The sequence below is a fragment of the Candoia aspera genome, chromosome 4 (assembly GCF_035149785.1).
Source record: "Candoia aspera isolate rCanAsp1 chromosome 4, rCanAsp1.hap2, whole genome shotgun sequence".
NCBI classification, from domain to species: domain Eukaryota; kingdom Metazoa; phylum Chordata; class Lepidosauria; order Squamata; family Boidae; genus Candoia; species Candoia aspera.
This window is the reverse complement of record NC_086156.1, coordinates 88282190-88307330: the sequence shown is the minus strand read 5'-3', so window position 1 is coordinate 88307330 and position 25141 is coordinate 88282190. Positions and strand designations below refer to the sequence as shown.

Below are 25141 nucleotides of genomic sequence, written 5' to 3'. Positions count from 1 at the left end.
AAAGTGTCCTGACTCTGAATTAATCTTCCCTGGGCTGGCTTTATGCATTGCCTAAATGCACATTATGTTTTAACAGTGGCTGGGCTCACACGTAGGGTAAATAAAAATCAACTGTTTACAAACCACAAAGGCTGACTTTGCAGATCAAGCTGAAATACAATGAATCCATATTATGGCTTAGTACAATCTGCTAAGCCATCCATACTTTAATGGAAAACAATGCCATGAAAGAGTGTATCATCCTTCTTCAATGCATAATTGCCTCTGAAATTGGAATTTCCCTGCACTATGTTAGTGGAAGATTGTCCAAAGATTCAGTATTGTTTTTTCTTCAAGTCACTGTTGGAGGATCTGGGCAAGCTGGAGCTTTTTCTGCTATAAGAGAGAAGTGTTTCTAAGTATATATAATTAATTAATCCTGGGAGATTTGTCGCTGATTTTCTGATTTTCTGATGCAACTCAATTACACGCCCCAAAGAAGATTCCCACCTAATTCTTCTTTCTTGGGATTGCTGTGTTGCTTAGAGCTTCCTGATCCTGAGGACTGATTGACTCATTTGAAATCTTTTTCAGGCAGTTCATCCTGAGAGTACATGGGGTCACATTCGTCCACAATAATAAAACCCATCTATACTTCCTACCATCAGCATGTTGAAAAAATGGCTTGTTCATTAGTCATTCTGTGCCATGGGAAAGGCAAGGACCACAGATCTCGCATTTATTTCCTTCAATTACAGATGATATACTGCCCACAGACCGTATAGTTATGGCTTATTTTTCTCTCCAAATTTTCTTATATTCTTCTTTGAGCTTCCTTACTTTTTCCATAGATCACAATTGTTGTTTTTAAATTTCTCCTTGGAATATTCACTGAAACTTGGAATCATTAACCTGATATAGTGCATAATGATTGGACTTGTAGCAATGGAACCATAACTCTGTCTAAATGTTATCATCTCATCCTGCCCTAATTTATCACATTGATCTCATCTTCAGGCTAATCTCTGTGAATCTCCAATATGCAGTTTTGGGAAAGCCCAAATATATTTTTCAGCCTGTAGAAAAAAGCAAAATATCTTCCACTTTGACTTGTTGGAAGAAAGTTGAATAAGATGACAGTTCAATGTTTCTTGTTAAAAGGTAATAAGACAATGTTTTTCAGCATTCTGGAGGTCAGGATGTCTCCTCAAGGCACAGGGAAGACTCGGTGACAAATAGCTCCTGCTCATTCATGATGGGCACACTGAAAGTGATTATTAAGTTGACATGGCACAGACCTATTCTTATAAAATCTCCTTATCTGAGAGTAAATCCCATTACATGAGACTTCCTTTTAATGGACAGATAGGGGCTTGTACTGCAAATGGCATCTTTTTACAATGCATTCTGAGGGAGACAAATTTATTTATTTATTCATTTATTTATTTATTTTTATCTGATCTGTATACTTTTTATAAATAACTCAAGGGAGTGAACATACCTAATACTCCTTCCTCCTCCTATGTTTCCAACAACAGCAACCCTGTGAGGTCAGTAGGGCTGAGAGAAAATGACTGGCCCAAGGTCACCCAGCCAGCTTTCATGCCCAAGGCAGAACTAGAACTCACAGACTCCTGATTTCTAGCCCATCACCTTTACCACTGCACCAAAATGGTTCTCTAAATGATGGCACTGTTCCTCCATGTCTGGTATTATCTAGCCAATTCAGTCTGGCTTGTGACAACTGGTTGTTAATTCTCATACTTGTTACAACTAGGTCTATGCTCTGGACTTTTTGAACAGTTTTTCAGGCAGAGTGCAGGAAAAATGCATGTTTATACATTAGCTCTAATTCTATGGAAATACTGGGAGTTAAGCACCTAATGAAGAGCTTAGCTTCTATTGATTTCTTTTTAATACAACTTGATATGCATAAGTATGGCTTGTCAATGCAATTTCTCCTAAATTTTGAAATTACAGCTATCAGCATTCAGTTATGGCAATCTCGTTCTAAGCAGAAGTGGGGCCAGCCCCATTAGGATTGGCATTGATCCCTCTTAACTACTAATAGCCAGTTTATTCTTTAAATTATTTAATTGTGTATCAGCAGAATGGATGGAGGCAGGAGTTAAATAAAGGAGAAAAATAAGTCTAAACATTTATATTTTCACTATTCACAGAAAAAGAGGCATGTAAAGCTACCATTCTCAGTCTTTGGTTCAATGAGTAAAACAAACAGAATTGTTTTATTTATTTATTTATTTATTTATTTATTTATTTATTTATTTTTACTTTTTATTATTAAGAAATGCCATTAATACCCAAAGGCATTTGTTATATAGATATAGATATTCGTTATATATAGATATAGAGATAGAGATATAGAGATTTGTTAAAGATATAGATATAGATATAGATAGATATATAGATATATATAATCAGTTTTATTATAAAACCACTACAGGACTCAAGGTTTTCAAGGTTTTTTTTGTTTTTTTTTTACTGAAACTGTATTATTCAGGACTGATTCCTGAAATTGTGATATTGAACTGGTAAGAAAGTCCAAATCTCTTGAAAAGTTACTGGTTCATAAAGTCCATGGCACTAAGAAATTTGATATCCCTCCTTACTGATCACGGTGTGAATTGGAGGTGTTTTTTTTTTTTTAATTCTTTGTTGGAATAATGCAGATTTCTTTCTTTTTTAAAAGATTTGTTGGTATACCTGGATTATTTACAGTATTTCTAATTGTGGAAGGCCAACATGAAGAAATATGGTTAGAACCAGTAGTTGCCTAATTTCTGCATCTGCTGCTGAATGTGTCTGTCTCCTTGAATAATAGAAATAAGTGCATGACTTTGTCTATGTATCTTAGGGACCATTGGATGGAAAAGTTATGTCCTGGTATGAGTATGGGATTTCCACACCAAAAAGGTTTACACTCCTTAATCACTCCCAAAGCCATTTGAATATGACAATCTGATTTTCTTCTCTATTCTGAAATGATACTCTTAAGAGTTTCCCAAGATTATTCTCTGTTTACATCCAAAGGAAGGAACAAATTTTTAATCATGAATGTTAAAGTAAGATTATATCCAGAAGGCATATTTCAAGCATATACAGTACAACAATAAAACAAGATAAATAAATATTTAATCATAACAAAACAGGCCATTTGGAAAGAATGTAAAAACAAAGTCACAGAGATTTGGAAAATTACCAAACACATTTTCATGGATTTTTCCCCCCTTAGGATTATATAAAGCTACTAAAGCACATTGAAACCAGCAGAGAGAGCTATACAGTGTGTATCTATATGAATATGTATATGTGTTGTATATATGTATATATATACACACACTATATATATATATATATATACACACACACACACACACACATACATACACACTACACACACACACATAATACACACTATATATATATATACATATATATACACGGACACACACACATACATACATACATATTATAATAGATAACTGAATGCAGAAAAACATTCTACATCCTGGTAACAAAGGAAGATGAAAACTATAAAATCAAGTGTCCATTCATTTTTTTTTTCAAATAGGGGACTTCCAGTTGAGACATGGCAAGCTAATACTGCTAAACAGAATATCAGCACATTATTGACACTAAATTTTCATTTCCCCAGTTAAACTTTGGCTACCTAAGAAGAGAACTGCCAAGAATTTTATTAAAAGTCGTGTTAGGGCTTTGTGAAATTCTTTGTTTCTCAAAGTATAGATGAGGGGGTTAAACAAAGGTGTCATCATTGTATAGAAAATGGAGAATATTTTATTGAATTGCCGCAGGGAATGGATGTCTGGCAATGTATAGACAATTATTAATGTGCCATAAAAGAGGGAAACCACCATGAGATGAGAGGAGCAAGTTGAGAAAGCCTTTTGCCTTCCAGTGGTTGACTGGATTTTAATGATAGTAGCAATGATGCAAATGTAAGAAATGAGGCTCAGAAGAAATGGAACAACTACAAAAATAATGGATATGCAAAAAGAGAAGAGTTCAGTGAGACTGGTATCCGTACAGGACAGTTTCTCCAGGGGACGGAAATCACAAAAATAATGGTCAATGACATTAGGCCCACAAAAGGATAATCGAGTCATGAGAGCTACAAAAATGACATTAAATGTTAAACTGCTTACCCATGCTGCTATCATAAGCTGGAAACAAAATTTCCTATTCATAATAGAAGCATAGTGCAAAGGTCTACAAATTGCCAAATAACGGTCATAAGACATTGCAGCTAAAATATATGTTTCGGTAGTTCCACAAAGACAGAAAAAGTGATATTGAGCTAGGCACCCAATCACAGTAATAGTTTTCTTACCAGTCAACAAGTTGGCCAACATTTTAGGCAGCAAGTTACAACTATAACAAGTGTCCAAGCAGGACAAATTTGCCAGGAATAAGTACATTGGGATATGAAGTTGTTGATCAGCTACAACTACAATAAAGATGAGGAGGTTTCCAGTTATTGTTATCAGATAAATCACCAAGAAGAACCAGAAAAGGAGAGGTTGTAGTTGAGGGAGAGTCCCAAAACCCAGAAGGATAAATGTTCTGATCCTCGTCTGGTTTCCTTTTTCTGAATCCAAAATTTCTTCCATTAATTTCTTCATATCTAGAATACAGGCCAATAAGCAGAAAGGTTCAAAGGCAGATAAGTGAAATAATCTTTTCCTAACAGTTTCATGAAAATTTAAAAATATCCTGAGAATATTGGTAGTTCTTACTGACCATTAGTTCACTGAGATAGCAGGATGGTTGGGATTTTGTGTGTAAAAGTAGCAAAACCATTGTGTTCATGACTACTTTGAAAGCAGTATAGTTCAGGGAATCAAGCATTTCCATTTCCTTTTCCCTTACCAAACATACCTTCTATCTATCTTCTGCAGATTTATAAACTGTGGTCAAGGTGACATAACTAATTCTAAAAAGGTTGTGTCACTTTCCTAGAAAGCAATGTGAAGCTATCAATAACATACTGTAAGTTAGAAGATATGTTAAAGTAAAGGTAAAGGTTTCCCTTGACATGAAGTCCAGTCATGTCCGACTCTAGGGGGTGGTGCTCATCTCCGTTTCAAAGCTGAAGAGCTGGCGTTTGTCCGTAGACACTTCCGTGGTCATGTGGCCAGCATGACTACACGGAATGCCGTTACCTGCCTGCCGAAGCGGTGCCTATTAATCTACTCACATTTGCATGTTTTCGAACTGCTAGGTTGGCAGGAGATAGGACTAGCCACGGGAGCTCACCCCGTCACGTGGATTTGAACCACCGACCTTCCAATCGGCAAGCTCAGCAGCTCAGCAGTTTAACCCGCAGTGCCACTGCGTGTCATGAGTGCCGTTGAGCTGAAGTCATCAGCGCAATGGCACACATGACAATAGCAAGGAAACAGGAGAAGGGGCTCAAGATAAGTAGCCATCAACTCACAACGACTAACGGCCAACAAACAATAACTAAACGGATCACGGAGCACACCCGAGCCATCAGCGCCAATACAACGGGGATCGCCCAGCTGACAGCAATCACCGGATGAATAGAAAACCCGATGATGGGCGATCCCGGAACGCCAGCGGGGCCTCACAACCCCTCACTCACCGGCAGGGCAACGTATTGGACAAAGGGGGGTGACGTGACCGCGAGTGAGGGGGCGCTGACCAGCGCGGGGTATTTAAACCCCGCACCGGCGCACTCCTGTCACTCTCAGCTTTTTTCTTCCGACGCTGTAACTGCGCTGTGAATAAACCAGAGCCTGATCCATCGAACCAGTGTCTGAGTATTATTCAGAGGCAGGCAGCGCATGACATAAAGCTGAGAGTCATAAACTCAGCCTCGCCGAGCCCCACCGGACGACAACGAGCCGCGGGAGGAATAGACGGCGAGAAGACCAGCAAGATGAAGCCGGAGCGATGCGGGCAAGGAGGGCGAGCCGCGCGGCAAGAGACAGAGGAGGACCAACCAAGGCCAGAGGCACCGCGGACTCCGGAGCCATGGACGCCCACCCCACCCGACCCGAGCCTCAGCTCCAACCCCAAGGGGAGATGGCGACGGAGGCAACCCGACCGCGGGAGGGAGCAGCATGCCTTCCGAAACCAGCGGAGGACCCCGCGCCCCACATCGCACCCCAGCAACGGGCGTGGAGTGACAGCCCAACGGCGGTCAACACGGAGGAGGACGATGGAGACACCCAGCAGACGGCAGAGGAAGCAGACCAGCGGCAGAGGGAGGATGAACCCCGCCGGCAACCCACCCCCGCTGACGCACCAACGGAACCGGCCCCAGCGGCGGCGCGGGCTGTGGACGAGGAGGCACGAGCTGAACTCGCGGCCATGCGGGCTCAACTGACGGAACTCCGGACCATGCTCCAGTCACTTATGCCCCCCGCGCCACCCAACGACGTCCCCACACAGGCCCACACCCCGAGCGAAGCACCGAACCCCCACGGGCCAGCGGAGGGTCAGCAGACGGCACAGGCGGACGACACCACAGACCGGGAAGCGAGAGGCAGGGCCGCGCAAAACGCCCGGGCCCCAAAGGACTTCCCCATCTTCTTCGATGGGAACCCCACGAAACTCTCGTTCTTCGTAACGAACGCCAGGGAGTTCATGGGGAGGCACGGACACTCCTACGACTCCGAGGCCGACAAGATCGCCGCCGTGGCGATCAAACTACAAGACAGGGCGGCGGACTGGTACGTCCAACTGTACGAGTCCAGCTCCCCTGCCCTCGCCACCTTCCCTGCCTTCATCAGTGAGATGAAAAACTACTTCGAAGACCCCCTAGCCAAAGTAAGGGCGAAAAGCGCACTCCAAAGACTTAAACAGGGCACACGCACGGTCCCTGACTACGCCCTGGAGTTCAAAGCCCTCGCGGGGAAGGTCAGCGACTGGTCCGAGACCACCCTGCTGGAAATGTTCAAAAGGGGGCTCAATCGCGACGTTCTCCAATGGGCCCTCTACCGCGACGACCCAGAAACGCTACACGGGTGGATCCACCTCGCGGGGAAAGCCGAACACGCGCACCGCACCTTCCTCATGACAACCACGGAAGACACAAACTATGCCGGAAAAAAGGTACCCGCACCACACGTGGGGATGGCCGGCCCCATATACCCAAAAAAGAAATTCAATCGGGAGCCCTGCGGGAGGTGTGGCAAATTAGGGCACAAGACGGTGGATTGCTTCGCCAACCGACCGCCGACCAGTGCGCCTAAACCCACCCCGAAAATTAGCCCCAAACCACCCAACCTGGGGCCGCCCCCTCACCGCCGAATGACCGTGGCCACAGCGACACCAGAGGAAGGCTGGGACGCCTACTGGGGGGAAGAGGATAACGTAGACCCCGACCAGCCGGCGGGAAAAGCTCCCCGCCTGCCCTGAAACGCATTGCGAGGCAGGCGGTGGGACAGCAGCGCGGACCACCTCGACGGAACGACGAAAGCCCCGTAATAATGGCGGCAATCAAACTCTCTGCCGGCAACGGAGCCACCACGGCCGCGGCACTAGTGGACTCGGGGTGCTCAAAAAACCTCATCCACCCCGACCTAGTCGCCAAACTCGACCTCCGCTGCTTCCCCCTCCCCATGCCGCTGGCATTCCACCAGCTGCACGGCTCCACAGCAGGAGGGAAACCAGCCACGCTGCAAACCGAGCCGGTCACCCTGCAAATGGGCACTCACAGCGAACGCACATCGTTCGTCGTCACTCACATCGGACGGCCCATTGCAGTCCTGGGGATGCCATGGCTCACGACAAACAACCCGCGCATCAACTGGGAGACCCGCACCTTCACATTCGGCGACGGCGAGTATCGAGCACCAGTTCCAGTGGGCAGAACCAACCCCACTGTAGGACGAGCGGAGGCGACTACACAAGACAATGCCGCTACCACAGCAGACCTACCGGAACAATACGCCGACTTCTCCAAGGTCTTCGGAGAGGCAGAAGCTGACCAACTACCCCCCCACCGCAAGACGGATTGCCGGATCGACCTACTGCCCGACGTCCCCTTACCTAGACCAAAGATCTACTCGATGACCCCGAAGGAGATGGCAACCCTCCGGGAGTTCATCGATAAAAACCTAGACAGGGGATTCATAGAGCCAGCATGCTCACCGGTCGGAGCCCCCGTCTTATTCCGGGAGAAGAAAGACGGCACCCTACGGCTCTGCACCGACTACCGGGGCCTAAACGCGGCTTCCCTGTCCAACAAATACCCCTTACCCCTGGTGAAGGACATGCTCGCCCACCTGTCCACGGGCAAAGTCTTTTCCAAACTGGACCTTCGCGAGGCGTACTATCGCATCCGAATCAGGGAGGGGGACGAATGGAAGACTGCGTTCAACTGCCCCCTAGGCGCCTTCCAGTACAAAGTACTGCCCTTCGGACTCGCGGGGGCCCCTGGGGTGTTCATGCAGCTCATCAATGAGGTACTGCATGAACATCTGTTCAAAGGGGTCCTGGTCTACATCGACGACGTCCTTATTTACACAAAAACGCACGAGGAACATGTGACTCTAGTCAGGCAAGTCCTCGACAAGCTCAGAAGGGCGCAGCTCTATGCCAAGCCTACAAAGTGCGAGTTTCACAAAGCGCGCCTAGACTACCTGGGGTACCGAATCTCCGGGGACGGCATAGAAATGGACCCCGCAAAAGTCGAGGCAGTGCTAAACTGGGAGCGCCCCCACAACAGACGCCAACTACAGAGCTTCCTCGGATTCGCGAATTTTTACAGGTCATTCGCCCGGGGGTTCGCAGAGATAGCCCTCCCCCTAACGGACCTCCTCAAAACCAAAGGGGTGGGGGACACCCGACGCGCCAAGAACCCGGGCACAGTGCTGAATTGGACTCCCGCGTGCCAGACCGCATTCAACAAGCTGAAAGCGCTGTTCACTATGGAGCCAATCCTCGCGCACCCGGACCCAGAACGGCCATTCGTGGTCCAAGCCGACGCCTCAGACTTCTCCCTGGGGGCCATCCTGCTACAGAAAGACCCCACGGGACTCCTGAAACCATGCGCCTACCTGTCAAGGAAGTTCTCCGAGACAGAAAGGCGATGGCACGTCTGGGAGAAAGAAGCCTTCGCGGTAAAATCAGCGCTAGAGACATGGCGACACCTACTCGAGGGAGCCACCCAACCATTCGAGGTCTGGACCGACCACCGGAACCTCGAGGCCCTACGAACGCCCAGACGCCTTAGCCCAAAACAGGTCCGATGGGCCCAATTCTTCAGCCGCTTTAATTTCCAGCTGAAGTTCATGCCGGGCAAAAAGAACTTCCTGGCCGACGCCCTCTCCCGACTGCCCCAAGATGAAGAGCCCGCCCCAGACACCATTGGGACGGTCCTATCCGCCTCGCAACTGGGGATGGCCATGACCACCCGAAGCAGCGCTCGGAGGCAGCTCGACTCTACGGCGCAGCCGACGGCGGGACAACCGGCGACCGGAAGAAGCCAATCGCAACTACCAGGGGGAATGCGCACGGACCTCGCCGCCACCCTCAAAACCGACCCCTGGTTCCTGGCAAACCCCGACAAGGTAATGATGGCACAGGACCTAGCATGGGGGGAAGGCAGAATCTACATCCCGGACTCGCAACGCCAGGCGATCTTGCATAGGTCACACGATGCCAAACAAGCGGGACACTTTGGGTTCCTCAAGACCCTACACCTAACACGGCGTCAATTCTGGTGGCCCGCGCTCAGGCGACACGTAAAAGCATACGTAGCGTCCTGCCCAACATGCGCTAGGGCCAAACGGGCACCAGGCAAACCCGCGGGGCTATTACAACGGGTGGCAGAACCCTCCCACCCATGGGAGGAAATCTCTATGGATTTTATAGTGGACCTCCCACCCAGCCAGAAGAAAACAGCCATTTGGGTGGTGAAGGACTACTTCTCAAAGCAGGCCCACTTCATCCCCTGCACGTCGGTCCCATCCGCACAACAGCTAGCCAAACTCTTCCTCATCCACGTGTACAGGCTACACGGATGTCCCGCATGTGTGGTGACCGACAGGGGCACACAGTTCACCTCCAAATTCTGGCGGGCCTTCCTAAAGCTGACGGGGACCCAACAGGCCCTATCTACGGCCTGGCACCCCCAGACGGACGGAGCCACAGAGGTTCTTAATGCCACCTTAGAGCAATTCATACGCTCATATACTAACTACCACCAAGACGACTGGGCTGAACTGCTCCCATTCGCCGAAGTCGCATACAACAACGCCGTCCACACGAGCATGGGGAAAACTCCGTTCGAAGTAGTCTCGGGGCGCGACTTCGTCCCCATACCGGAGCTACCTCAACCCCCGGAACCCCAGGTGGACGCTAGCGACTGGGAACAGAAGATCGCGGAATCATGGCCAATAATCACGGCGGCGCTGAAGGATGCACAGGCAGCCTACAAAGAGCAGGCCAACAAGCACCGGCGCCAACAACCGATGTTCCAAGCGGGGGATATGGCCTACCTATCCACCAAGTTCCTAAAGTCACCCCAACCCTCGAAAAAACTGGGGCCTAAGTACATCGGGCCGTTCCGAGTCACCCAAATAGTGAACCCGGTAGCAATACGCTTGGACCTGCCACACAACCTACGGAGACTCCACCCGGTGTTCCACACCAGCCTCCTGAAACCGGCAACCACCTCTCGATGGCACCCAAGCACGCCACAGCCCTCACCGGTGATGATCGACGGGCAACACCACTTCGAGATAAGGGACATACTCGACTCCCGCAAGCAACGAGGAACTCTACACTATCTGGTCAGGTGGAAACACTTCCCCCACCCGGAATGGGTGGCGGCGCACAACGTTAACGCGCCTGACCTAACCAGAGCATTTCACCGGGCATACCCCGACAAGCCACAACCAAGGTCAGCAAGCCGTCCCCTGCAAACCCCCCCCCGCAGGCCCCCCCCACCTCCCGTGCCCCAAGGGAAAGGGCCCCCCAAGCCCGCGACTTGGGTGGACCTCCCCCCCCCGGGACTCACTCCCCCCGCCCCGGGCCCACGAGGTGGTGACAAGCGTTCGCAGCACCCTCCCCCCGCCCCCCGGCCGCGGGGGAGTGGCAAGCAAGTCAACAGGGCAACCTGGGGGCAACGCCCAGGAGATATAACAAAGGCGACGCACTTTAAATGAAAAAAAGAAGGGCCCTACCTGGAGCTGATAAGCACCCGACCAGCCACGCCTCTCTCCTCGCAGAACTGAGCCAAACAAACAGGGTGTGGCTGGAGCATGCGCACGCCAGGACGTGACCCGGGCATGCGCACCATGGACACACCCTGGGAAGGCACGTGGTAGAGGGAGGAGCAAAGGGGAGGGGCGACAACTACTCCGGCGGGAATTTTGAAAAAAAAAAAAGAAAAAAGAAAACCGGGGGGGAGCACTATTTGGACAGGGGGCAGTATGTCATGAGTGCCGTTGAGCTGAAGTCATCAGCGCAATGGCACACATGACAATAGCAAGGAAACAGGAGAAGGGGCTCAAGATAAGTAGCCATCAACTCACAACGACTAACGGCCAACAAACAATAACTAAACGGATCACGGAGCACACCCGAGCCATCAGCGCCAATACAACGGGGATCGCCCAGCTGACAGCAATCACCGGATGAATAGAAAACCCGATGATGGGCGATCCCGGAACACCAGCGGGGCCTCACAACCCCTCACCCACCGGCAGGGCAACGTATTGGACAAAGGGGGGTGACATGACCGCGAGTGAGGGGGCGCTGACCGGCGCGGGGTATTTAAACCCCGCACCGGCGCGCTCCTGTCACTCTCAGCTTTTTTCTTCCGACGCTGTAACTGCGCTGTGAATAAACCAGAGCCTGATCCATCGAACCAGTGTCTGAGTATTATTCAGAGGCAGGCAGCGCATGACACCGCGTCCCTAGAAGATATGTTAGATATGTACAAACTGGCTGTAGTTTTACAACTAGATATGTACAACTGGCTTTAGTTGTACATCCAGTTACACACCCCACAACCCATTCTAAATTTTGTGAAAAATTGGTCTTGGAATCCCCAAAAAGATAACATTTATTTATCAAGGGAAACACCTGAGAAAAGATGACACTGGAAGTAAAAATAACATGCCTAGAGCATTCTGCAAGTGATGTGGAATGTTTAACGCATTGTAATTATACCTATTTGAAAAACAAGAGTTACATAATTGCTCTTTATAACAAATTAGGAAAGGTTAGTAAATAAATCAGCTAAATCACTGTTACGTCACCAAAGGCTAATGCATAATTTTCTAAACATTTCAATAATAAGTTTGTAAGTATTCACAAACTTACAAACTGATGAATTTGTCTACTGCTTCCCTGCTGGGTAAAAAAGATTTTTTTTTTCCTTTTCAGGAGGCATTCCTGAATCATCGTCTACCTAAGATCTTAACTAGGAAGATGAAACTGCTAAGTAAATCTTATTCCAAAGCCGCCAGTGATAGAAAGAAGTATTCCTTGGCAAGCATTCAGGAAGTTATCTGCCCTGAGTGACACTATACATTTTTACAAAATCAGCCCAAGAGAAAGAGTTCCAAACCTTTGAATTCATCTTCCTTGGGCTAGCTTTACACATTGCATGAGTGCATAGTAACTTGTTGAAGAGATCACAGTGCCTTGTTTACAGACCAGAAAAAATCTCTTCCCAGATGAAGGTGAAATAAAGTGAATCCGTATTATGATTTAGTACAAACTGTAAAGCCATCTGATCTCCGAATGGAAAAGAATGATATGAAAGAGGGCATCATCCTTCCTCAACATATAATTGTGGCTGAAATAGAATATTTTTTTAGCAATATTTTAATGACAGATTGTCCAAGGATTCAGTATTGTCTTTTCTCCATATCACCATTGGAGGATCTGTTCTCTGGGCAAGCTAGAGCTTTTTCTACTGTAAATGCTTTTAAGTATACATAATTAATTAATCCTGGGAGATTTGTTGCTGATTTTCTGTTTCCTCATGCAACTCAATTAGACACCCAAAAGGAAATTCCCATGTTCATACTTCTTCCTTGGGATTGCTGAGTTACTTACAATTTACTGATTCTGAGGAATGGTTGACTCATTTGAAATATTTTTTTTCAGAGAAGGCATCCTGTGAGGTCACATTCATGCACAGATAATAAAACTCATCTATACTTTCTACCATCATCATGTTGAAAAATTGGCTTGTACATTAGTCACCCATAGACAGTTGAGTAGGCAGTTAAAAACCATAGATCTTCCCTTGGTGGGTGGATAGACAGGGAGTAAAATTTGAGGAAGTATTCCTCATTTCTTTTTTCCTTGTATTTCTCTTTGAATGTCCTTATTTTTTCTCTTGATATTTTCTATGGATCATAACTTTTTTATTTATTTATTTCCCACTAGATAATTCACTGAAATTTGGAGTCATCAATCTAATGCCTGCCTTTTCCTTTTAGGGAATGCCAATGCCATATTTGTGAAAGCAGTTAAGAATAGCTGGTTCTCCCATTTCCTACATTCTTCTCTTGGCCCATAGATATATGTAACAAAAAAGTACTGGTAGTTTAGTTTCATAAAAAGAAAGTATTAATGTTTTTCTTCTCAAGCCGCTTAAGGCTGACTAACTCAGGAAACAAGAACCATTTGCACTTCAGAAACAAATCTTTACTGCTAGTTGTGGTAATAGATCATAAGCCTGAAAGCTTATAGCAAACCCATTAGGGCAGGTTATTCTGAGTCTTTTTCTTCTGACACATTCCACCCCAGAGGTCGAAATAATCTCATCTCCAACCATCCTGTCTCCTCATCCTGGATCCCATGCCATCACATGTACATTGTAAGGATATTGAAAAATAAGAATAAAGGAAAGGGAAAAAAAAATTTCCCCCTCCTGGGCAGGGAAATTGGAAAGCAAGGGGACCATGTTGCAAACATCCTGAAGAGAAACCAGGTGACCACTGAGATATTTAGGAGTGAATCAAGTCTGAACTTCTAGGGTTGAGGATACTTCATTTGACCTAATAGGTCTTCATGAATTACATGCAAGGTTAAAAAAAACAAAAAAAAACAAAAAAAAAACAAGTGCAGATCAGCTGAGAATAGGGCAGCCTAGAATGAAATGGCTACACAGGGAAATAACCACCAGATGGAGGAGAAAGGCTTGTCAAGTCCTGCAGCCAATCACAGCTGTAATTTATTTGGAATGAAGCACCAGAGACTATCCACTCTGAAGGGCTAAAGACTGCTCAGTCAGAAAAGAGTTCTTTTGAAATCAGTGCTGGGGAACATGTCAGAGAGTGCATTTGTAATGGGCTAGAAGGCAAAGGAGGATCACATAATCTGTTCCTGCATTCAGAACAAGGTGGATGGCTCATAAAGGTGATGGGCTAAGCAGTAAGTCCAAATCCACCTAGTGGTGATATATGATGACTTATCACTATGAATAACATAAATGAATATGCTCTGTTAAATCTATCAATTTGTGAAACCTACTGTCATGTTCACTGTTTCAATGTAGTTTATACATCATAACGTTTCACATGCCATGGCACTGACATGCGTTTCTGTTTGGGAGGGAGCTGCTGTGAAACCTTGTACCAAGCTCTGTATCTGAATTCATTACAAAGGAATGTGTTTGGATTATGTTATCTGTTCAAGGCCTTTTCCCGCAAACCATCAGAAACCATTAGGAGCACCTGGGATTGTGAACTTGGGAAGATTCTATGGGGGGAGGGATTTCACTTGCACCGAGGATTTTTAGTTTGAATTTGGCGCGCATTCATCATTCTCAGCTTTCTCTGTGATCCTGCATACTATTCTGTAATAAATCAGATATCTTTGAATTCCTGCTCATGAGTCTGATAGTTTTTTAGAATAGGCAACCATTACATAAAGCTGAGAAGCACCAAAGTTGTACCGTTAGCTCCTACCAAGATTAGTTTCTTGCGAGGGAAAATAGTTAACGATAGCCGAGTCCAAGCTCATGACTGGGGGACTTGAGGAGACGGCTAGCTTGATGCCTGAGTTGACGGCCAAGAGTGGAGAACTGAGCCTCACCCCAGAACCTTCAGATTTCTGGGATGAATCTAGTTCCAGTCCTGAGGTGGAGGAATCTGACGATGGGGGAGAACCAGAGCAACTGGCACCCAGCGAATCACCCGCAGAGTTGATCACCTGGGATGAAGTGGGAGAACCCCAGCCAGGGATGTCCTGGGCATCCTGGAAGTATCGGTTCCCGCTGACCCCAGACATAGAATCTACTACGGTGTCAACAGAGAGACAGCCGAACACGCGAGGGAGGGAGGAATCTCAAACCCCTGAAAGGCTAAGAGTGATGGAGGCCAAAATAGAATCAATGGAGTACATGCTAAGAAACCTGTCTCTGTCATTGGGGGGGCAGGGGAGGCACGGAGGAGATCCCAGCTTCCCACAACCATCCCCCATCCTCCCATCTGGACCACTGGTGGAGCGGGGCCAGAGACAGCTCCGGGATGAATCTCTACCCTGCAGGGCTTGATCACCAGTGTCCCCACCCTGAAGAGGGAAAGCTACTGTAACCTGGGGCCCAACCACTCAAGTAGCTGCCGATTCCACTCCAACAGGAGTGGGTGTGAGAGATTTTTCTGTCAAGTTTGATGGGGATCCAAGAAAGTTATCTTTCTTTTTAACTAATGCCAAAAGTTACATGAGGCAGTTTGGAGCATGCTTCCCTTCCAAAGAGGCTAAGATAACTGCCATTGCCACCAAGTTGAAGGGATGAGCGGCTGACTGATATGTTCAATTAAGTGATGCTGACTCCCCTGAACTTGAGTATTTCAATGATTTCATCTGGGTGTTAAAGCTGCATTTTGAGGATCCTCTGGCCAAGGCAAGAGCTAAGAAGGCACTGAAGGATCTTACCCAGGGCCAAATGTCCATAGCTGATTACACCCTAGAGTTTAAGGCTCTAGCTGGAAAAATTCCCGACTGGTCTCAGTCAACCTTAATAGAATGGTTTAAAGAGGGACTCAACCAGGACGTCCTACAGTGGGCATTATGTAGAGATGACACAGAGTCATTGTACGAATGGATCTGTCTGGCAGGCAAGGCTGAGCACACTCAGCATACCTTCATGCAAGCTAGAAGATCTGAAAGACCAGCTGCCACCATGAGGGGACCCCGAAGTGCTGCGACTGCTGCCCGGCCAAGCTATAGAGCCTGGGATGAGGAGAGAGATCAGTGCTACGTGAGGAGTCAGTGTCTCTGATGCGGAAAGGAAGGGCATTGAGCAGCTTTTGATTGCCCAAAAGCTAAGGCTGGAGATTGAGTGGGGAAGCAGCCGGCCAAATCGCCCCCCCCCCTTTCGCGGTGGATGACAACAGCCAAGGGTGAAGCCGATGCTGAGGAAGTATTCTACTTCTCAGGAGAGGCTGAAGACGACTCTACAGAGCCAGCAAGAAACATCAGCCACCTGCCATGAAGAGCGCCTGTGGGCAGGTAGAGGAGGGTGGGTGTGAGGATGCTATGGTGAGTGCTCACTGTCCCACTTTAGCAGTAAAAGTGAAATTGGGCTCCCGCACGAAAACTGCAGAGGTGTGGGCTTTAGTTGACTCTGCTACTTTGGACCTGCCTAGCTTTCCCCTCCAGCAGCCTTTGACCTTCACACAGTTGGATGGTTCAACGGCAGGGGGGGGGGCGGCAACCCATTTCACTGGAACTGTCGCAATGCAAATGGGCAGCCACTCTGAGACTTTGAAATTCGTTGTAGCACCTGTTGGCAATCCCTTGGTAATTCTGGGGATCCCCTGGTTGACCTATCGAAGCCCCTATATAAACTGGGAACACAGAACCATGTCTTTTAAAGATGGATTTTACCAAGCTCCTACAGCAGAGAGAGCTGCACGTGCGGGGGTTGGAAGGGCTGCGATCGCCACGCCGTGCCCTAACTTGGCACATTTAGAAGGCTTGCCCAATCGATACCAAGACTTTGCAGATGTATTTGGGGAAATGGAAGCAGATCAGCTACCCCCCCAATGGAAAAGTGACTGTGCAATAGAGTTGGTTCCCAATGCTCAATTGCCCAAGCCAAAAATGTATCCAATGACTCAGAAGGAGCTTGAGGCATTACAGGACTTTATTGACAAAAATCTGTCACAGGGATTTATTGAACCTGCTAATTCCCCAGTTGGGGCCCCTGTGCTATTCCAGGAAAAGAAAGATGGCACGCTTCGTCTCTGTATGGACTATCGAGGGTTAAATTCCATCTCAATTTTCAATAAGTACCCTCTTCCGCTCATGAAGGACATGTTAGCTCACTTGTCTAAGGGCAAGATTTTCTCCAAGCTCAATCTTCACAAAGCCTATTTCTGCATCCGCATACAAGCTGGGGATGAGTGGAAAACTGCTTTTAATTGCCCACTGGGTTCATTTCAGTACAAAGTCCTTCCTTTTGGGTTAGGAGGGGCACCCAGGGTCTTCATTCAGTTGATTAATGAAGTTTTGCATGCTCATTTGTTTAAAGGACTCCTGGTTTACTTAGATGATGTTCTCATTTATACTGAAACTGAGGAGGAACACAAACGCCTCATCAAACAGGTATTACGCAAGCTTAGAGATGCCAAACTCTATGCCAAACTTTCCAAATGTGAATTTCACAAGACCCAACTTGACTATCTAGGCTATCGGGTGTCTGACAAGGGCATTGAAATGGACCCTGCAAAAATTCAGGTGATTTTAAGTTGGGAATGTCCCCGCACCCGGAGGCAATTGCAAAGTTTCCTAGGGTTCAGTAATTATTATTGCCAATTTATTCAGGGGTTTGCTGAGATTGTCTTGCCCCTCACTGATTTACTCTGTACCAAGGGCTTGAGGGAGACATGCAAGTTAAAACACCCTGGAGCAGTATTGAATTGGACGCCTGAATGCCAGGCAGCATTTGAGAAACTGAAATCCCTTTTCACTGCTGAGCCTATTCTACAGCACCCCGATCCCAAATGTCCCTTTGTGGTCCAAGCTGATGCTTCTGACTCCTCAGTTGGGGCTATTTTGTTACAGAGAGATTCTGAAAATCACTTAAAACCCTGTGCTTATTTATCCAGGAAATTTTCTGAAACCAAACACCAGTGGCATATTTGGGAAAAGGAGGTGTTTGCTGTAAAAGCTGCTTTGGAAGCCTGGCATCACCTCCTTGAAGGCGCTAAATGCCCTTTCAAGGTTTGGACTGATCACAGGAATTTGGAAGCCCCCCGCACCTCCCAGCATCTCAGTCCTAAACAAATTTGCTGGGCTCAGTTTTTCAGTCATTTCAACTTCCAGTTAAAATTTATCCCGGGAAACAAAAATTTTCTGGCCAATGCTTTGTCGTGTTTACCTCAGGATTTTGACCAGGAGGCAGATGTGGTTGGGACTGTTCTCACTGAACCACAACTGGGCTTGGTTGCTTTCACTTGGAGCCAGACCCATGTGCAGGCAACCCCGCCCCCAGCCCAGTCTGGGAAGCAGAAAGTGCAAGTTCCTTGTCAGTTACAGAAGGACTTTCTCCAGGCACTGAAATCTGACACTTTGTTGCTAGCTAATAGAGACAATGTTTCTTTTGAAAATGGTCTGGCGTGGGTGGAACACCACCTTCATGTGCCTGGAACATTAAGAGCTGATGTTTTGCAGTGTTCCCATGATGATAAACTTGCTGAACACTTTGGTTTTGTCAAAACCTTGCATTTGGTTTGCCGTCAATTTTGGTGGCCAACCTTGAGATGTGATGTAAAAGACTATGTTGCTTCCTGTCCTGTTTGTGCCATTTCAAAATGAAAGTGGGGGAAACCACAGGGGCTTCTACAGTTAGTGGCCAGCCCATCCTGTCCCTGGGATGAGATTTCTATGGATTTTATTGTGGATCTTCCTCCCAGTCAGAAGAAAACTGTCATTTGGGTTGTAAAAGATTGTTTCTTTTACAAGTGCACAAGGGCATTTCATTCCATGTGCATCCATCCCGTCAGCCCCACAATTGGCACACCTATTTCTCCTCCACATCTACCGCCTCCATGGTAGCCCCTCCCATTTGGTCAGTGACTATAGCACACAATTTACTTCCCAGTTTTGGAAATCATTTTTAAAATTGATTGGCACCAAACAAGAACTGTCCACTTCTTCCCATCCTGAGACTAACGGTTCTACTGAGATTTTGAACTCCACTCCTGAACAGTTTCTTAGAGCATACATTAACTACCATCAGGAAGATTGGGTGGAGTTATTACCTTTTGCTGAAGTGGCTTACAACAATGCTGTGCATCAAACTACCGGACAAACCCCTTTTCGCGTGGTTTCTGGTCACGACTTTGTTCCCATCCCTGAACTGCCACAACCCCCTTCCCAAACATGTTCTGCATCTGACTGGGCTGTTAACCTGTCTGATACTTGGCCGGTGATTCAACAAGCTTTGGCTGATGCCCAGGCTGCTTACAAGTTTCACTCCGATAAGCATCATTCCTTACAACACGACTTCAAGGTTGGGGATCAGGTGTATCTATCTACTAAATTTATCAAGTCACCACAACTCTCTAAAAAACTTGCTCCCAAGTTCATTGGTCCTTTCCCTATTGTTGATCTTCTCAATCCAGTTACTGTTAAATTGGACCTGCCTCAAAATTTGAAACGCTTGCACCGTTTTCCATTGCAGCTTGCTCAAGCCTATGCACCACTCCTCACGCTGGCATCCTCAACCTCCTCCTCCTGCTCTAATCATGACTGATGGCCAACAACACTTTGAGATCAAGGATATCATTGATTCTCGCAAGTTTCGAGGCACCCTTCAGTATCTGGTCTGATGGAAACACTTTCCTCATCCTGAATGGGTGTCTGCCCACCATGTTAATGCTCCTGATTTAGTTTGCCATTTCCACCTTGCTTACCCTTTGAAGCCTGCTGCTTAATGTGTTTTTTCTTTTGGGGGGGCAGTATGTCATGTTCACTGTTTCAATGTAGTTTATACATCATAATGTTTCACATGCCATGGCACTGACATGCGTTTCTGTTTGGAGGGAGCTGCTGTGAAACCTTGTACCAAGCTCTGTATCTGAATTCATTACAATGGAATGTGTTTGGATTATGTTATCTGTTCAAGGCCTTTTCCCACAGACCATCAGAAACCATTAGGAGCAGCTGGGATTGTGAACTTGAGAAGATTCTATGGGGGGAGAGATTTCACTTGCACCGAGGGTTTTTAGTTTGAATTTGGCACGCATTCATCATTCTTAGCTTTCTCTGTGATCCTGCATACTGTTCTTTAATAAATCAGATATCTTTGAATTCCTGCTCATGAGTCTGATAGTTTTTTAGAATAGGCAACTATTACACCTACCCTCAGCCAGGAATATGGATTACAAATATGACAAAGCAACTTCCAAGTTTTTAAATTCAGTGGCAATTAAAGTGTTTATCATTCTGCTGAGAAAATATCAAATAAATGATGTTACAGCAGAACGGATAATAAACATGCTTCAGTAGTGAAAAATTGGAAGATAACATTATCAGAACAATTTTTATTGTGTTTATTAAAATATATATATTTTACATTTCTTTTTGCATTTCAAACTACAACTACAAAGAGTGTTGGAAGGCTACTTTTGACATACAAAATCCAATGGCTGGCTAAACCAGCGAGAAGCCATGTTGGAGCAGAATGTAACCTCTTTGCAGGCTTGCCCAGCAAATAACCTTTTCTAGTGATCATGATGGATCTTGAGGTTAATGAACTCTATGAAGAATTCTTTGTCTAGCCTAAGTGCATGATGGTGGCCATAGAGGAGAAAAAACATATGACTGATGGATAAAAATACCAGAAGAACCCAAATGGTACAAGAACAGCTAACCCTCTCAACAGACTGTATTCTAAATTGTAACAGTATTGTATGAAAAAATTGTTCAGATCTAGCTGGTCACAGTCCAGAAAATTGGAGACAGGAAAGGAGTTCAGTGTATGAATGTATGTATGTGTGTGCGTGTGTGTAATGGTATGTGGAAATGACCTTGGGAGACAGGGGGAAGAGCCACAGCCAAGGGAACAGTCAGATAAGAGGCAGCTTAGCCTGCAGCAGGAATGTGGGCATGGCAAATGTCTCAGAAGAGACCCTCCCTGGTTTCTTGGGCTGCAAAGGCAACTGGTGAGAAATGTACGTTCAGACTTGCAAGATTCTGCCAATGGAAGTTTAGGATAAAGTGGAATTTATTAGTCTAGTTGTGCTTTTTGTCTGGACTACCTCGCAAGGCTGATAGTGTATCTGTGTGTATGTCTGTGTGTATAGGGCAAAGATCTCAAGAGGATGAAAAATAAGTACTCTATGTTCTCCCCCACCCAAGAGGGGGAAAGGGATAAAAGATAGAAGAGGAAATTTTAGATAAATGGAGTGGCTAAATGAGAGACAGCTGCTTTCTCTGCAACCAAATCACTGTTCTCTACTTCATTTTGCCATCACTTTGATGACCTTCCATCATCATGCATGGAAGGTCATCAAAGTGATGGCAAAATGAAGTAGAGAACAGTGATTTGGTTGCAGAGAAAGCAGCTGTCTCTCATTTAGCCACTCCATTTATCTACTTAGATAAAAAGAATTATTTCAAATAACTTCTTCCAAAAATTATCAATTTATTATGAAGCCGTCTGAAGGCTTTGTGAACATCTTTATTTCTTAAAGTGTAGATTATGGGATTGGCCAAAGGAGTCAAGACCGTGTAAAACATGGAGAAGATTTTCTTAAGGTGCCTCAAAGTGGGTGTGTCTGGAAACATATAGACAATGATTAATGTGCCATAAAAAAGACAAACCACCATGAGATGAGAGGAACAGTTTGAAAAAGCTTTTTTCCTTCCAATGTTGGATTTGATTTTTATGATGGTGATGATGATAGATATGTAAGATGTGAGTGTTATAATAAATGGTATGGCAATATCAGGGAAGGCTACCAAGAGAGTAATAAGTTTGAGTGAGCTTGTGTCACTACAGGAAAGCTTTTCCAGTGGAGTCAGGTCACAAAAGTAATGGTCAATGACATTGGGGCCACAAAAGTTTTGCTGAGTGATCAGGAATACCATGGTGCCATTAGTTATTAGCCCATTTAGCCATGCTCCAGCCATAAGCTGGAAACACAGTTTCTTGCTCATAATGGAAGTATAAAGGAAAGGTCTACATATAGCCAGGTAGCGGTCACAAGACATTGCTGCAAGGAGATATGTTTCTGCAGCTGCAAAAGAGCCAAATAAATAATATTGGACTAGACAGTGACTCACAGTAATAGTTCTGTCTCCAGTTAACAAATTAGTCAACAATTTTGGCAAGATACTTGAAGTATAGCATGTCTCCAGGCAGGACAAATTCCCCAGGAAAAAGTACATGGGGGTGTGAAGACATGGGTCAGCCACAACTAGCACAATTATAAAGAGGTTCCCAGTTATTGTCACAAGATAAATTACCAGGAAAAGTGAGAAAAACAGAGGCTGCAGCTCAGCAGAATTCCCCAAACCCAGGAGGATGAATTCAGTGATACCTGACTGGTTTCCTTTCTCTGCATCCAGCATTATTTTTAGTTCACTACATCTCATTCAGCTTGTAGCTTGGGTGAAATAAAGGATGTTATCCTCAATGGGCCACTAGAACTCTCCACCTCCCTATCAGGTTCTTAGCTGATGAAGGAAATCAGAGTAAATGATTGACATCAGAAAACACCTTCTGCTCCAGTGTTCACCCATCTTTTTCTCTGCATTTTCTTTTCTGAAGACCTGAAAAATTGGCAAATACAAGAAATAGACTAAGAGTGAGTTGGTTCTAATTTTCAATACTCCTGCACAATCCCCAAAACAAAACATAGCAAAGGTCTGGGGTAATTGTCAATGTCAGTGGTGATATTAGTAAATATGCAAAACAACATTCTTAAGATTACTGTATGGTTGTCCAGATACTTCCTCATCCACACTTCCACTTGGTAAAATATAGAATTGTATATCAGCTCAGGCAAAGAATTTAGTATTAGAATCAATGTACAATGTTTAATCAAGGAGGAAAAATGATCCTGATTTTTATGGAAAAGGCTGCCCAGGACTTTGATCTGATTAAAATAATGACACTATCATTGTACATAACAAAAAAAATTAAGTAGGAAGAAAGTTCAAGAAAGTTGTATTTGATTTCAGATGAAGAACAAGCGGTCTTGGTAACACATAGCAGTCCTGCCCTGGTCGCTGTTCTTTTCCTGCAATAACATATTGCTCTAAACCAAAGATTGCAGTGATGGTGGTTAATGGCTGGTAGTATCACCCATGTATTTGATTAATCCCAGTTTGAGAATATCAAGTTCATTGTTGTATCATTTCTGATCTTCACCATAAGAAATCGCTGCTGCTGCTGCTGATGATGATGATGATGATGAATACAGTCTCTTAGCAATTCTAGTACAGTACAAATACTTAACTCATTCTCTCCCATTCAAGGGAAACTATAACTCCATTCCCTCTCTCAGTTTCAAAAGGCCACATACAGTATAATTACAAAAGTACTGTATCTTAAAATCTTCAAAGGGGTATGGGGGTTCTCTAACACAATGTTATACTTCATAATTTTTCTATTATATTGAAAGATAAATTTAAAATATGGATAGATATTGAAGAATCACATCTATGTATCCAAGATATGGATGTAATCCTGTTCAGTAAGAAAAAAATGTTTTATACTGGCTAGAAGAAATTATACATAATCCCTTCTTGCAGTTTACACTGGAAAGTGATGAAAGCGGCACCCAAAATTATCCCCTTATAAAACATTGATATTCTCCAATGAATGTAGACACTACAGATTAAGAGGTGGAAATGGGAAAACTGACATAAATTAAAATATTCTTATATTAATAGAGGTAATATAAACTTTATGTCTTTCAACAGAAGGATAAGCTGGAAATCTAACATTTTAAGTTAAAATTGCCTACAAGATGCACAGGTCCTATCATTCTTCAAAAAAGAAGTAGTACGGGAAATCATCCTTGAAGCAGAGTAAAACTCTAAATATGGATTGGGATACAGGAGCTGATCTTATGTCCATCGTGACAAAGTTAAAACAAGTCTTCCCAAATACAGCAGTATCTGAGAGTAGTACTTACTTGCCACAAGTTATCATCAGGTTCATAGATGTCCCAACACTCAGGATTTCAAGAGAGCTTCCAGGAAATAATGGTGTTTTTTATACCACTATTTATAAAAATAGTAGTATATAGGCTGCCCAAGTGAGCACTATTATAAAAATGAGCCTCAAAATTCTATCCCTGTTTTCTTCAAAATAAGTGATCTGGGGGGATTTGTTGTTCATCTTCATTTAATTAGGAATTTGAATGATGTAATCCATCTCTTCACTCCAAAGGAGACTCCTATATTAATTATTTCACCTAGGGATCTTATCTTATTCAGTGTTTATTAGTTTGGAAGGTTAGTTGATTCAGTTGAAATCATTCTCAGGAAATGTATCTTGAGAATCTGTAATGCACATTCGTGCACAGTGATTGTATTGTCTGCTGACACAGCATGGATTTCATATTCACTCTCCATGATTTCATCGATATTATTTGAAATCGAGTCCATGCAATTGTTACCATCATGTCTTTATTTCATTGGCCATATATTTCAATCTCTGCTTGGACTAGTTGAAGATATATTATAAAATGTGAACTAATACAAGAAAAATCCCGAAACCGCGCGGCGGGGTGAGCTCCCGTTGCTCGTCCCAGCTCCTGCTCACCTAGCAGTTCGAAAACATGCAAATGTGAGTAGATCAATAGGTACCGCTTCAGCAGGAAGGTAACGGCGTTCCGTGTCGTCATGCTGGTCACATGACCCGGAAGTGTCTATGACAACTCCGGCTCCATGGCTTAGAAACGGAGATGAGCACCGCCCCCTAGAGTCGGATTCGACTGGACTTTACGTCAAGGGAAACCTTTACCTTTACTTTAAACTTATATTTAACTTAATAGGAGATAAATATTCTGTTCTCTATTATGAAAACCTGAAATGTTAAGATAAATTGTTTCTGTTTTAGGCAGACAATATCACAATAAAATCATACTAGACAATGTTTTACCTGAAATAAAAAAAAAATGAGCCAGAAATTGACAGTCTCCACCACTACCATCAC

The 25141-nt window shown here is 45.0% G+C and overlaps 2 protein-coding genes across 2 annotated transcripts; both read right to left on the bottom strand.

The window, feature by feature from the left end:
- Window positions 1-3635: 3635 nt before the first annotated feature.
- Window positions 3636-21465, bottom strand: LOC134496358 (olfactory receptor 2G3-like). The gene is made up of 2 exons (XM_063302090.1): window positions 21431-21465; window positions 3636-4704 (listed from the first exon to the last, which is right to left on the bottom strand). Exons 1-2 carry the CDS (start codon window positions 21463-21465, stop codon window positions 3636-3638), a joined length of 1104 nt encoding a protein of 367 aa, XP_063158160.1.
- A 117-nt stretch (window positions 21466-21582) lies between these two features.
- LOC134496357 (olfactory receptor 5M5-like) lies at window positions 21583-24558 on the bottom strand. The gene is made up of 2 exons (XM_063302089.1): window positions 24552-24558; window positions 21583-22526 (listed from the first exon to the last, which is right to left on the bottom strand). The coding sequence occupies exons 1-2, from the start codon at window positions 24556-24558 to the stop codon at window positions 21583-21585; spliced, it is 951 nt and encodes a 316-aa protein (XP_063158159.1).
- Between the last annotated feature and the right edge of the window lie 583 nt (window positions 24559-25141).